Source organism: Vitis vinifera, chromosome 18 (genome assembly GCF_030704535.1).
Source record: "Vitis vinifera cultivar Pinot Noir 40024 chromosome 18, ASM3070453v1".
NCBI lineage: Eukaryota > Viridiplantae > Streptophyta > Magnoliopsida > Vitales > Vitaceae > Vitis > Vitis vinifera.
In genome coordinates, this window is record NC_081822.1 from 12,884,305 (window position 1) to 12,898,312 (window position 14,008).

The 14,008-nt window shown below is 31.8% G+C and overlaps 2 protein-coding genes across 2 annotated transcripts; both read left to right on the forward strand.

The window, feature by feature from the left end:
* Positions 1–5,445: 5,445 nt before the first annotated feature.
* On the forward strand, positions 5,446–7,574 carry LOC100262607 (probable cinnamyl alcohol dehydrogenase 6). Its single transcript, XM_002269320.4, has 5 exons — positions 5,446–5,700; positions 5,791–5,904; positions 6,020–6,247; positions 6,705–6,993; positions 7,093–7,574. The coding sequence occupies exons 1-5, from the start codon at positions 5,513–5,515 to the stop codon at positions 7,447–7,449; spliced, it is 1,176 nt and encodes a 391-aa protein (XP_002269356.2). The 5' UTR covers positions 5,446–5,512; the 3' UTR covers positions 7,450–7,574.
* Positions 7,575–10,447: 2,873 nt separating this feature from the next.
* On the forward strand, positions 10,448–12,706 carry LOC100248892 (UPF0496 protein At1g20180). Its single transcript, XM_002279193.4, has 2 exons — positions 10,448–11,031; positions 11,504–12,706. The coding sequence occupies exons 1-2, from the start codon at positions 10,983–10,985 to the stop codon at positions 12,559–12,561; spliced, it is 1,107 nt and encodes a 368-aa protein (XP_002279229.1). The 5' UTR covers positions 10,448–10,982; the 3' UTR covers positions 12,562–12,706.
* Positions 12,707–14,008: the final 1,302 nt, after the last annotated feature.

A 14,008-nucleotide genomic window follows, 5' to 3' on the forward strand; every position in this document is an offset into this window, starting at 1 on the left:
ATTTTTTTTCACTTCCAATTAACTCTCTTTGTTTATATATATATATATATATATATATATATATATATAAATACTAAAACTATTTAACAATAATCTTTTTCTCTCTATCCAATTTTTTTTACGTGTTTTACTCCTCCGTCATGTCACTAAAATTAATATTTTTTTGAAATATTAGGAGCATAATAAACTAACATATATTTATGTGTGATATTCGCATCAAATAATAAATAAAATTTCTAATATTATATAAGTTTGAACTCGTTTTAAAGTTGTCAGTATATTCCTTATTTGATCGAGAATCTTAAAATCCATTTCACAGAAATTTTTTGACTCCGATAGAAAAGATTATTTAATTTTATAAGGGGTGTTTATATATCTAACCATATATATATATATATATTATAATCAAAATTAGGAAAATGAGGTTCAAAATTTTGAAATTTTTACAAACTGTTAAGAAAAGTTTCGGAATCTTTATTAAAAAATGAATTAGAAATGTGACTGGCAGGTCCAATGTGTTGGGCTGCACTGAACCCCATGCATGGTGTCCTCATGATAGACGCGCTGCGCTGCCCAACTATCTTCGGTTATAAGCATGCTTTATATGTCGTGTCATACCATAATATAATTTTATAATATCTATACTATTTTGTTTTGGAAAAAATAAATTAAATTAAATTAAATATCTTAAATAATTTTTTTTTTGGTAAGACTCCTGTGAGGGTGGGTTACGGGTGCGAGGCCGAGGGCATATTTGGAAATATGAGATGAAAACGCAACCCATGACGCAACTGCCGGGGGAAGTCACAGTCATGGGAAAAGGAGGTGGATGGGCACGTGCTTTAATTTTATTTATTTTAAAATAAAAATATTCGTAGATTTACTTTCTTAAAATTTAGAGACGTACGAACTTCTCTCCATACACAGAATTTTTACTATGTGGGTATGACACTAAGAATATTGACTTTTAAACTTAGTCAATAATTAGGGTGGAAGGTGGATAGAAAATTAGTCTGGTGGAAGGAGGGGGAGTGGGGTGCGGTTAACAAGGCCAATTTCCCATTGCCATTGTAGAAACACATATGCCATAAAGCAAAATACTGCCCTTTCAATTCTACTTCTAAAATATCACATTATATTCCCTAAGACAACAGCCACTATTTATATCAATCGATGTATGCCTTATCGTGAGGGGGCTTTTCACATGTTCCTCGGAATCTTATTGGTAGGGACGAGGGCGTAAGACAGGGGGGTTGGATTGATTTGAAGGAAGAATTGGTTAAATTGACTTGATTTATGTTAGAATAAAGATGATAAAAATATCAAACTAATTTTTTAGGGATGAAAAGATCGAATTTAGCCAAACCTCTTTAATCTCAATTTGATTGGATTTAAATGTTTGATGAAATATATTTAATTTAAGTATTTTAAGTGTTATATATGAATGATAATGGGGTGAGTTTTTTTTAGTATTTGTCTTACTTTGTCCTGGATAGGACGGATTTGAAATTTATTTAAATGGATTTGAGATAAATTTAAGATTTTTTTTAGAAAAACTCTAACTTATCTTGAATATTGGCTTATCTCGTCCAACCCAAATTATACATAAAATTAATTTTCAAAAATAATTTTATTTCCCTAATTTGATATATATATATATATATATATATATATAATAAAAATAAATTTCAATAAAAAAAATTATAATATTTTAATTATTTATCAAATATAGTTATTTTAATGTAATTAATTTTTTTTTAATTTTCAAAAAAAAAAAAAAAAAACAAGATAGAGCCTGACGGGTATGAGAAATTTGCATACCTACCTCGTCTTGCCATATTTAATTTTTTAAATGGGATAAAAATGAAAATTATTTTAAATAAATAAGGTAGGATTAGGATGGAGACAACTCATCCCAAACCCACCCAATTGTTATCTCTGGTCTTACATTCAATTTGTTTTTAAAAGTAATTAAAACAACTTAGGTTTCAAGTTCAAAATACCGTTTAAACTTTCTAACCAAAATATGATAAATATATTTAGAAATTAATTTGATTATGAATTACTTTAATTTGATCATTATATATATATATATATAAGTTATTTTTATTGATTTGGATATGATAAGCAGAGTAATAGTATAATTAACCTTGAATTAGAAATTAGTTAGGCTTTAATTATTTGGATGTATTCATTTTTTACTCTTGCTATTGTATAGAGCCACGTGTACAGGTTGTTAGCAATATTCTTTGTACATTACTCCGTGTATAACTCATTCTTTTAACCGAGCATTTTTTATCGCCAATACAATCGACCATTACAACCTCTCTCTCTTTCTCTTTCTTCTTCTATTTTCTTCAATCTTCTTTTTTGTACAAGCTTAAAAGCTTTCTTGGTATCAAGGCAACACTTATGGCATCACCTAAGCTCACTACCAATAACATTTCTTCATCTAACCCTGCTCCAAAGACTCAAACCACCCAACAAATCCAAAACCAACTCATTGGTACTCAACTAGTTTTTCCTCCGTTATCAACCTTTCCCTCCTTAAATCAACCTCTTAGTGTGAAGCTTTATGAGAATAACTATCTCATTTGGAAAAATCAATTACTCAATGTCATTATTGCAAATGGAATGGAAGATTTCATCGATAGGTCTCAACCTTCTCTAGTCCATTTTCTTGATGCCCAAATGCAAAGAGTAAATCCTGACTTCACTATTTGACATTGCTTTAATTGACTTATTATGAGTTGGATTTATGCGTTTTTTACCAAAGGAATGCTATCTCAAATTGTTGGTTATTCAATGACTTTAAAGTCTTGGAATGCTCTCAACCAAATCTATTTAATTGCATTTTTGGCTCATCTGACTGAAATTTGTACCAAACTATAAAACTTAAAAGAAGGGGGGAATGACTGTTATGAAATACATTAAAAAAATGAAGCATCTCTACACTACTCTTGTTATCATAGGTGAGTTTGTCTCATACATAAACCATGTTCTTTACTTGTTTGGGGTCTTGGTTGTACCTATAATTCATTTGTTACCTTTATAACCAATTGACCTGATAAACCAAGCATAGAGGAGATACATAGTGTGTTGCATAGTTATGAATTTAGGTTGGATTCACAAAACTCATATGACCAAATGAATTTTCTTCAAACCAACTTGTCTAAACTTAACTTGAACAAAAACCCCTTCAAACCCAATTCTTCATACTATGGTCCTTGCAATTTTCCCAATCAAAATAGATATCCACCAAACAACTGTCATCCATTCTCCTAATATCAAAACTAACTTGGTCTCCTTGGCAAAGCCTTAAGCAATTCCCCTTCATCCTATTGGGCACCCATCACTCAATCCACCCCAAACAAGCCTAAACCTCAATGCCAAATCTGTGGCAAACTTTGCCACACAACGAACATCTGTTATCATATGACAAATTTAAGTTATCAACCAATCCAACATCCCTTTTCCCCAAACTAAGTCCATTAGTCCTCAAATGTTCAACATAACGTCTAGCGACATAACTACTACAAATTTTATAGTTGATAGTAGTTGGTGCATGAACTCAAGAGTAACCCATCATTTCATACCAGACTACTGCATGCTAGATTCGATAACACTATTCATAGGGTAGATCAAGTCATAGCTGGGGATGGTAAAACAATTTCAATTTCTCATGTTAGATATACTACACTATTAAGTTCTTCGCATTCTCTTATGCTTAATCACATATATCACATACATGCCACCTCAAATAACCTTATCAATGTGTCTAAATTGTATAGAGACAATAGGACCCTTGTTAAATTTCACCCTAATTATTTTCTTGTGAAGGATTAGGACACACACTCAATATCCTCATCCCAGGGACATTGATTGTGGTGTCTACAAAGTCAATTCACCACCATCCTCATCAAGCCATTCCATCTCACTTTCTAGCTCTAAAGCCTTCTTAGTTTAAACCAAAAATTTCAACATCTGGCATTGACGTTTGGGCCATCCAACTTTAGCTCTACTTCACAAAGTTTTTTATTTTTTTATTTTATTTTATATTTGTAATATTCAAAAACCAAGAGATTCTAGTTTTTTCAATTTCTATAATTCAAGTCAATTTGTCAAGAGTCATAGAGTTCCTTTTAATTTGTCTCAATCTCGACCTATAAGACCTTTTGCATTAATACATATAAATCTTTGAGGTGCTTCACTTATTCCTTCAATTACAAGTGTTAAATATTTTGTTATTATCCATTGATGATCATACCAAGTTCTTGGCTTTACTTGCTTAACACTAAAGATGAAAAAACTGAAAATTGAACCAATCCATATAGTTTTTGAAAGTTAAATTGATTTTGGTTGGATTTGATCAATTTTATTAGGTTTTTTCCTTTCACTCACACACTCATAGGTATAGAAGAAAAAAGTGCTCATTTGATTTTCCACATTACCTTTTTCTTATTTTTAAAATTTTTTCTTTCCATTGCATATGATGAGATTATTAGTTAGAGGGTTTGAAATTAACGAGGAGGATTAGTTTTGTCATAGTTATGTTACTAAGCTGGTGTTTGGTTTTTTTTTTCCTTAATTTTAAGTAGATCTTAAAATTAAATAGTGTTTAATAGTGTTAAGTATTAGGTTGTCTGATTTTGTAATATTTTATTTCTATTAAATAAAAAAATTAAAGAAAAACTAGTATGTTACTTTTTCTATTTAAAAAAAAAATCAAATATTTTATCTTTTTTATTTAGTAAAAAATTTATAATAAGTCATGAAAAAAATAGAAAAACAAATAACTTACGGTTTGAAAGTAAACTGCTTTCAATAAAAAGCTTTAAAAAAAAACGTCCTCTAAATTCGACTATTAAAATCCACAAATTATTCTAATTAGTAGTATGACTATGAATTTCTTTGGAAATGTCCAAGATTTCATTTGAGAAATGGGCATTTTCCATTTTCCAATTGGGCCTGAATAGTCTGGAATGGACCCAAACCCTGGACCCGCTTTTCTGCGTCATGGGAAAATCAATAAGTGGAGGCCCGGGGTTGACTGACACGAGAGAGCACACCACGTCGGCCCATTAAAAGTTCAAAACAGAGTAGCCCAATCTCAGGCTGAAGTTTAAAACCGAGACTCGCCTTTATTACTTCTGCTGCTGCATGCCCCACATACGGATTTGAGTGAGTGGAGGTAGGTGTTCGTTGAGGTAGGTTTTGTCTCAAATTAATACTAAATTGAAGTTTTGGTCTTTTCTCTTTTTCCTAATTATTTATCTTTGCTCCATAACCGGTGTTCTCAGAGTGAACTAAACTAGAGACACCTTGAAGAAGACGCATCTTCCTTTTCTAGATGGCTTTAATTGTAGCAACATTAAGGGGGGCGGCGCTTTCCATTTATTGGGCAGGTGGAGTGGTTATTCAATCGGATCACAGACTGGAGGTAGCTAGAACAAGGGCTGAGTAAAATTTTGACCTACCACATGGCCCGAGCTTCATTACTGCCCATATAAGTATGGCATCCAAGTTTCCCCAAAATGGCACAAGCTCAAAGAAAGGGGTAAACCCACATCTCAAGCCCCTGTTCTTTCTTTCCATACATAGATATATGGCTCAGACAACCCCGAATCACACACAGACTGTTTCTGGGTGGGCAGCTCATGATTCCTCCGGCAAGATCACCCCGTACGTCTTCAAGAGAAGGTGCATGGTTTCCAAACTTTTTCTCTGTGATTCAATTAGAACAGTTAATTAGTAACCGGTGAACTGATGGATTTGTGATGACAATGGCAGAGAAAACGGCCCCAATGATGTTACCATTGAAATCTTGTACTGTGGGATATGCCACACTGATCTCCACCATGTCCGGAATGACTGGGGCATCACCATGTATCCGGTTGTCCCCGGGTAGCTCTCCATATAAAACTCTCTCTCTCTCTCTTCTCTTTCTCTGTATATATGTATGTATCATGAATGTACCCATAGGATTCATGATTTTTACTATTGAATATGTGGCATTCAGGCATGAAATTACTGGGGTTGTCACCAAGGTAGGAACCAACGTGACAAGGTTCAAAACAGGGGACAGGGTAGGAGTAGGATGCTTGGCGGCATCATGTTTGGAGTGTGAGTTCTGCAAGAGCTCTCAGGAGAACTACTGTGATCAGATTCAGTTTACCTACAATGGTATTTTCTGGGATGGTAGCATCACCTATGGTGGATACTCCAGAATGTTGGTTGCAGATCAGAGGTAATCCTCATCACTCTCTGCTCCTACTATTTCCCTTATCACTCTCTGGGATTTTCATAGTATTGATTCCTGCATAAATATTTTCACTTCAAACCAAGATAGCAAAATCAAATTGTCAGATTTGTTAAGAGAATGTCCAAAAAAAAAGGTACAATTTTCGGCTAAAGACCATTTAATAAGAACCTAGCTTGCCGACACCATCTATCAACTAAATGTTCAGTCTTTAATGTCATGAGATGCCAAAAATCAAGGTGGTCTCCATTTTCTATCAGTACTTCAGCTCATGTGGATGAGCTAGCCTTATTTTTGAGTGACTGGACCTTCACGTGATTAATGAATTTGTTATTGAAGATGGCAGGTAGCCCAGTATACATACTGAATTGAGTGTTTCCCGTACAGCTTTGATATTGCCGATACTTGTAATTTAATATTTGATATATTAATTAATCACGTGAAGGTATGTGGTTCGGGTGCCGGAGAATTTGCCAATGGATGCAGTGGCTCCAATGTTATGTGCGGGAATAACAGTGTACAGCCCCATGAAAGACACCAAGATGCTAGAGTCACCGGGGAAGAAGCTAGGAATAATCGGTTTGGGAGGACTAGGTCATGTTGCAGTTAAATTTGCAAAGGCTTTTGGCCTCCATGTGACCATCATCAGCACCTCTCCCTCAAAAGAGAAAGAGGCGAAAGAGCGCCTGGGTGCAGACCATTTCATAGTTAGCACCAACCCCAAACAAATGCAGGTCTTACTCTTGTCTGACTCTATCTCTATCACCTACAAAATTGACCATTAAGATAGAATTTATTGGTGATGTTTTTGTTAAATTTGGGAATGGAGACAGGCAGGGAAGAGGAGCCTGGACTTCATACTGGACACAGTGTCTGCGAACCACTCCCTGGGGCACTACTTGGAACTGCTGAAGGTGAACGGGACAATGGTGATCGTGGGCGCACCAGAGAAGCCCATGGAGCTGCCGTCTTTCCCTCTGATATTCGGGAAGAGAACGGTGAAGGGAAGCATGACAGGAGGGATGAACGAGACGCAGGAGATGATGGATGTGTGTGGAAAGCACAACATCACATGTGATATTGAGGTGGTGAAACCAGACCAGATTAATGAAGCCCTCGAGCGCCTTGCAAACAATGATGTTCGGTATCGTTTCGTCATCGATATTGCTGGCCAGTCTCCAAATCTTTAGAGATATGCGGCACTTGGCCTTACCTTAATTTATGTCATTGTACAACAACCCATGGGTTGCAATTATGGCAGCTGAACCTGCCTAAATTTGAGACCAAACCAAACAGTTGCCCAATTTGTTTTTCAGTTTCCCATCTATCATTTTTTATTCCTAGTTATTTTAGTACACCCATGCTAAATCTACGAATGGTAAATTAACTTAATAATTTAATTTAAGTTATTAAATATATTTGATAATATAACTTAGTGATATAATTTAAAGTTAAAAATAACTTTTAAGCAATAAGTAAAAATAATATTAACTTGTTTTTAAGTTCATATCTTTATTTTATATTTTATTTTCATTTATCTTAACTATCTTCACAATCTATTATATATTTCTTGACTTCTATTATTACTTGATCTCCTTTATCCTAATTATAATTTATAAAAATAAATATGTCAATTTAAAGATTTAAAATAAATTTTAAGTGATTTTATAAAAACACTTTAATGCTTAAAATAAAAATTAAGTAATAAATTTTAAATAAATAATTTAAGTATAATTTAACTTAAAATCAACTTAAGTTATTAAATAACAAATATCAAATTTTACTAAACACCTTTTAAATGTAAAAATTAAACCAATATATGATTTAAAAAAATTGAAAATCCACTCCAACATGAAATCCAATAATCTAAAATATAGAGGTGAGTAAATGGGTTGTTATTTTTAAGTTACTAATTTTCAATTAATTAAATAATATCGCATAAATGTGATATATGTAAAAGCTTTTCCGAGAGAAAAAAAAACCCATAACTTTGTTAAAGTAAATGTCAAATTATATTTATGGAATGAGAATATATTTCATTTTAAAAAAAATAGAAAATCATAATAATTTCTATATAAAGAGATAGTAAATCTTGTATCCATAAAAGTTATTAAATATTTAAAAATTTGAGATAGCAAATTTTTTTTTTTAACATTTTAATTTTAAAAAATAATTATGTTTTAAAATAATTTTTAATGGTAATTATCTTTGGAAAGGCTTCCTCTACCTTGACGTTGAATGGATGTAGAGACGGCCGAAGTTCCCAAGTCTAGAGAACACGGTTGAGTGTTGAAAAGCTTATAATATACTTAGAAATTGTGGTGGATGATGGATGTTTGTTCCTTCATGCCTTCGTACAACTTCCCTAGCTTTCTCATCATGTGTGAGACTTCAATTTTGATTGCAACATTATTTCAAGACGTCAAAGAGTGCAAGCAATAATGTTTTAGGTATTTAAATGGCAAGTCTATATGGTTTGGACTTTCTTTCAATCATGATTCATGTCGCTTGGCTGGACATACATTATTAGAAATAATTCCATTATTTGAGTTTGTGTTTACTTTCCAACAACATGACCCTGTTTCCTTTGACAAATACTTAATTATATATTTTTAATAAAAAAATTTAATTTAATTTTTTAAAATTTAGTTAGAGGTTTTTTTTAAAAAACAAAATCATGTATACACGAATAGAAAATAAAGAAAAACACAATATTTTTAATTTTTAATGTGCTTCCGCGATCAATTTTATCCCTATGTCTACATGGTGCACCAACACTTGACAATCTATTAATTAAAAGAAAAAGAAATATGACAAAGTTCTAAAAAACTTCTCGACCTTCACTAAAACAAAAAAGTTGAAATATATAATATGAATAAAAATCTCTCAATGTAAAACAAAAGGGTTAAAACATGTAATATGATAAATTCGTCAATCATCATATAAAAATCTGCCCCATTGAATTCTATAAGCTGACTAGACAACTTAATCCTGATATTTCAAAATAAATGTAATAAAACCGATTCAGATTTCACAATATAACATTTTTAATTACTTTTTGTTATATGATACATTATAAAAATAGTAAAATACCATAAAAACATTTTTTATTTATATTTAAAAACTAACTTAATTTACACAAAATGTTTTTGATAAAAAAATACTACCATAAAAATATACTAACTAAATCAAAGTACCCATCTAAGCACCATATAGCTTGTGTTATTGATTTTTATTTTTATTTTATTTTTTAGAAGGTAAATATTAATTAAACTAATTTTGAGAGCACTAGAAGCTCTTCTTAGTATTCGAAAGCTTTATTTTACAAAACTTTAGTGTTTAACAAAATTTTAAAATCACTTCTTAAAAATCTAGAGTATCACTTAAATGATTTCTATAAAATTACTTATACTTGATTTTTTTTAATTATTATTATTATTTTTATATAATACATCACCAACACTATCAAAGTTGTTGTGTTTGAAAGTACTTTCATAGTTTTAAGAAAATTATTGTTTATTTGTAAATCATTATCAAGTGATTTTTTTAATATTATAAGTGGTTTTAAAAAAAAATTTAAAATACTTCTTAAATTTTATCAAACATTTAATATTTTTTTTAAATATTTTATAAATTAAAAGCGCTTTCTAAAATTATTGTCAAATAGATTCTTAATATGTGTTTGCTAGTGATTGTTGAAAATATTTTCAATATTTTTAATGTTTAAAATTTTTTATGTTTCAAGCGTTAAAAAAAGCTAAAAATACTTTTTAAAATTGTTTTCTAATACACTTTTAATTTATAAATAAATATAAAGTGATTTTCCTTAAAAACGTTTGGAATAGAGATCGTCCAAACCGAGCTATATAAGTAATTTTTTTTAAAATTTTTTAATGAAATTACTACTAATAAGAACACAATGCATTATAAAAACTTTAATTATGCTAGAAATGTATAACATAAATGTTCTTAATAATTATAAAAATAAAAAATTTATGATATCCCGAATATTTTGTATCATTTTGAAGAAATATCCTACCAAACTTAACCCCAAAGATCATGCACACTAATCATCCATGGATAACCAACGACCTCCAAACCTCGCATAAAATCAAATCAAATATAAAGTAGAACATAAAATTTGGAACTCTAATCCATTTGATCATGACAATTATCTTCTTCCCATGATCTGTTCAATCGAGGAGCGCATGCCACATCTTCCATGGATAAACCACAATAAAAGTAGGGGGTGGTGATGTAGAATAGAAGTGATGTGAATATTAGAAACTCCAACACTTGCTGACGTGGCGGACAAATCAGCCACAATTCAAACCCAGGCACCCATACAAACCAGCTTAAGCCGTTAACAGTCGCTTTCTTCTTCCTTGAAAAGATAAACAAAATCCAAATATGAAAGCCCAGAAACTCAGCAATTATAGGGGCAATGTTGCGGTAATTGCACCACTGGCATAAGGCTTGGCTCCGGTTATTACACGTGGACAACACACCGTGTGGAGGTGGCTGTCGTGCTACCAAAGCTAATCAACTGAGGCGGGGTTAACTGCCAACTGGTTTCTTGTTCTTTTCTTCTTCAATTTCTTGAAGCCAAAACGCCCTCACCCCCCTCAAACGTTCTCTCGGCTTTGGCCTCTTTCTCTTCTATTTAAAGAGAAACAAAATACATTGGCTTTTCATTCATTCTCTGGTCGACGTCGTTGCGCAGATGAAAAATATTATGTGGCGGAAGTTCAAGTCTCACTTTACAAGGGCCGGTGAGTTCGATGATCATCATCTTCTACAAGCTTTTCTTTAATTTTCTTTCTCCCATTTTTTTTTTTTTTTTGAAAAATATTCTATTAGCTTCATGGATCTTCTTTTTGGTTTCTTGTAAGGCTAGATCTTTGATGGGGTTTGTGTTATGCAGATTAGGTTTTCTGGGTTTTTACCTCAAGTTCTAAATTTTCCATATTTAATTACTTTTAGTCATGTGTTGGAGAATTAAATTTGTAAAACGAGGGCCAAAATTCTAGGGTTCGAGGATTTTTTTCTTTTTCCAAAAATTTTCTAGGGGCCTTCGCTTTTTGGGAAGCTTTTGATTCATATGTTTGAAATACTTGAGTATTAATTCCTGGGATTTCTTAATCAAAATTTCTGATCATGGAAAAAATCTGAAGAAGAGTCGGAGAGTTGATTTCTTGATGCGCATTCTATGTTGATTCAACGCGTTTTGTTTTATGTTGTCAGGAGGATCTAGAAAGAGTGGCGTGGATAGCTTGTGTACGAAGTCAAACGTGAATGAAGAATACATGGAAGCCTTCAGAACCAAGTCTTACATAGAAATTCACAGCAAAGTTCAGGGTCAGCTCATGAATGAACTCCCCTCCTCCTCCTCATCTTTTCCTTTCTATATCCATCTCTCCGACTACCTCCTCGAGCCATGCCAAGAAACCCTAGCCAACATGATCCAAACCCTAAATCTCCATCACCTTCTTATTGACTACTTCCAAGCCAGCTTAGAAGCATGCAAGATCTGTGAAATACTCCTCCTAAGAATCCATCAAACACGCGCTAATTACCAAATAATCAAAAGGGTAATTAAGCTAACCAAAAGGCTTGATGATGGCGAATACTACACCACAGAACAGTATGGGACCATATTCAGAGAGCTAACTAAGTTCTCAAAGCTCACCAACCCATTAATGGCCGCTGGCCCTGTACAATTCCATGATATCCATGAAAGCTGCAAGACTTTGCTCCCTAAACTCGTATCGAAAAGCAAGAAAACCCGAAGGAGAGCGAAGTTTAACCGGCTGTGCAAGAGGGTTGCAGGGTTTAGTCTCATTATCTCTTATAGTGCAGTGGCGGTTGCTCTGGTGGTGCTGGCGATTCATAGCATAGTTGGCATTGTGATAGCACCAGGGCTCATGGGTTGTTTTGTGGGTGCAGTTAGGAATAGGTATGTGTTTGCTCGTAGGGGACTTGGCACGTGCTTCCTTGAAAGACTTGGGGAACAGCTGGATGCTGCAGCAAAGGGGATTTACATTTTGGTCAACGATTTTGACACCATGAGTCGACTGGTGAGCAGGTTATACGATGAGGTAGAACACAGCAAAGCCATTGTTGATATGTGTGTTAGAAATGGAAAGAGCGAGATGTTGATGGAGGTGGTGAAGGAATTTCATGTCCATGACTCTTTCTTTCTGGAGCAGCTGGAAGAGCTTGAAGACCATATCTACTTGTGTTTGCTCACCATAAATAAATCTAGAATGCTTGTTATTCAGGAAATAAGGGACTCAGAGTAGTCAGCATTTATGTTTCTGTCAGCAGTGTCTGGATGTTGACCCGCTCAACCAATTTAGAGAACGGGTCTTTAAACTCATCATCAAAATTATATTTGTTCATAAATTTTCAAAGTATATAATAATTTGTTTAACTTTTTAATTGAAAGCAAATTGCTTTAAGGCTTTTATTTTTTTAATTTTTTGTTAACTTATTATTTATTTTTAAAATATTTTAAGAAAAATCAAAATATTTAATTTTTTCTTAATGCTAAAATAATCGTTGATTTTTTTACTCTTAGAACTTAATAAAAATAATATATTAAAAAAATAAACAACTTAATATTCAACACTATTAAGTACTATTTAATTTTAAATTTTATTTAATATTAAATCAAAAAACAACCATCATTTTAGTGTAAGAGTACTATCGATCTCGACTAATTTTGAGTTATTCTGATAGATGAATTAGGGTTTTGTAACATTCAACATTGATTTGAAGTTAAGTACCTTGATTATTTGAATTGGTCACTTGCTTAATCCCTTCTTTGTTCTTGATTATATGAATTAGGGTTTTGTAACCACTTAGTAACTTACTAGGTGTAAAAGTCATAAGTGGTCTCTCAACTCCTAGACAATCTAACATTCCCCAGAGCTTGTTAGTGGATTTCAAGGAATTTTTATTGAAGTTTCTCACCTTTATTATAACTAAAAGTTATTTTCAAGAACGTGAAAGTAGAATTGGAGGATAAGTTTTTGCTAAATGGTTATGTTGTCCACACACTTCTTAAATAAAATATCTCTGTTTATATTTGTAAAACATTAATCTAAAATATATCCTTTTTAAAATTAAATACTATTTTAAAAATAATCACAATTTTAAAACTTACTAAAAATATTCCAAAAATTAATAAAAAATTTAGAAATAAATATAATTTTAAAACTTATCAATAACAAATTTTGGAATTAAAAAATAGAGACAATTATGATTTAGAACTAGTTAAAGCAAATAATGGGTCTAAAATTTGCATATTGAGCATAATTAATGTTAAGAACATGAAATATGAAAAATAAAAATACCCCTTTACTTTTGAAATCAAGGAATGTGAATGTATTTGTGGGTCCCATACTTTTGACTTTTTATTTTTATTTTTTATTTTACTTTTATATAATTCTTTCTTTCTCCGATCTTATCCCTTTACTTTCCCTTTTGATCTCAAGTGTCACTTTTGTTTCACCTCTTTAATATTTTTTCCATTTATCTTTTATTAATAGAATTTTAGTTATATCTTTTTAATTTTTAAACTTTTTCTAATTTAATTCCATTTTTATATTATATAATTGAATAAGTTAATTAAGTAAAAACTAATATTTTCTATAATTTAAATTCATTTTCAGTTTTATTTCTTATTTTATTATTATTAATAATATCACATTTTAGTAACATTGTTACAAGTAATTAATGAAAGTT

What these genes read in the sequence shown, in the direction of transcription:
- LOC100262607 (XM_002269320.4), top strand. Translation starts at nt 5,513, where the DNA reads ATGGCATCCAAGTTTCCCCAAAATGGCACAAGCTCAAAGAAAGGGGTA. An exon ending in CCGTACGTCTTCAAGAGAAG is followed by an intron (nt 5,701 to 5,790) that starts GTGCATGGTTTC and finishes TGACAATGGCAG; the next exon opens with AGAAAACGGCCCCAATGATG. An exon ending in ATGTATCCGGTTGTCCCCGG is followed by an intron (nt 5,905 to 6,019) that starts GTAGCTCTCCAT and finishes TGTGGCATTCAG; the next exon opens with GCATGAAATTACTGGGGTTG.
- LOC100248892 (XM_002279193.4), top strand. Translation starts at nt 10,983, where the DNA reads ATGAAAAATATTATGTGGCGGAAGTTCAAGTCTCACTTTACAAGGGCC. An exon ending in GTCTCACTTTACAAGGGCCG is followed by an intron (nt 11,032 to 11,503) that starts GTGAGTTCGATG and finishes TTATGTTGTCAG; the next exon opens with GAGGATCTAGAAAGAGTGGC.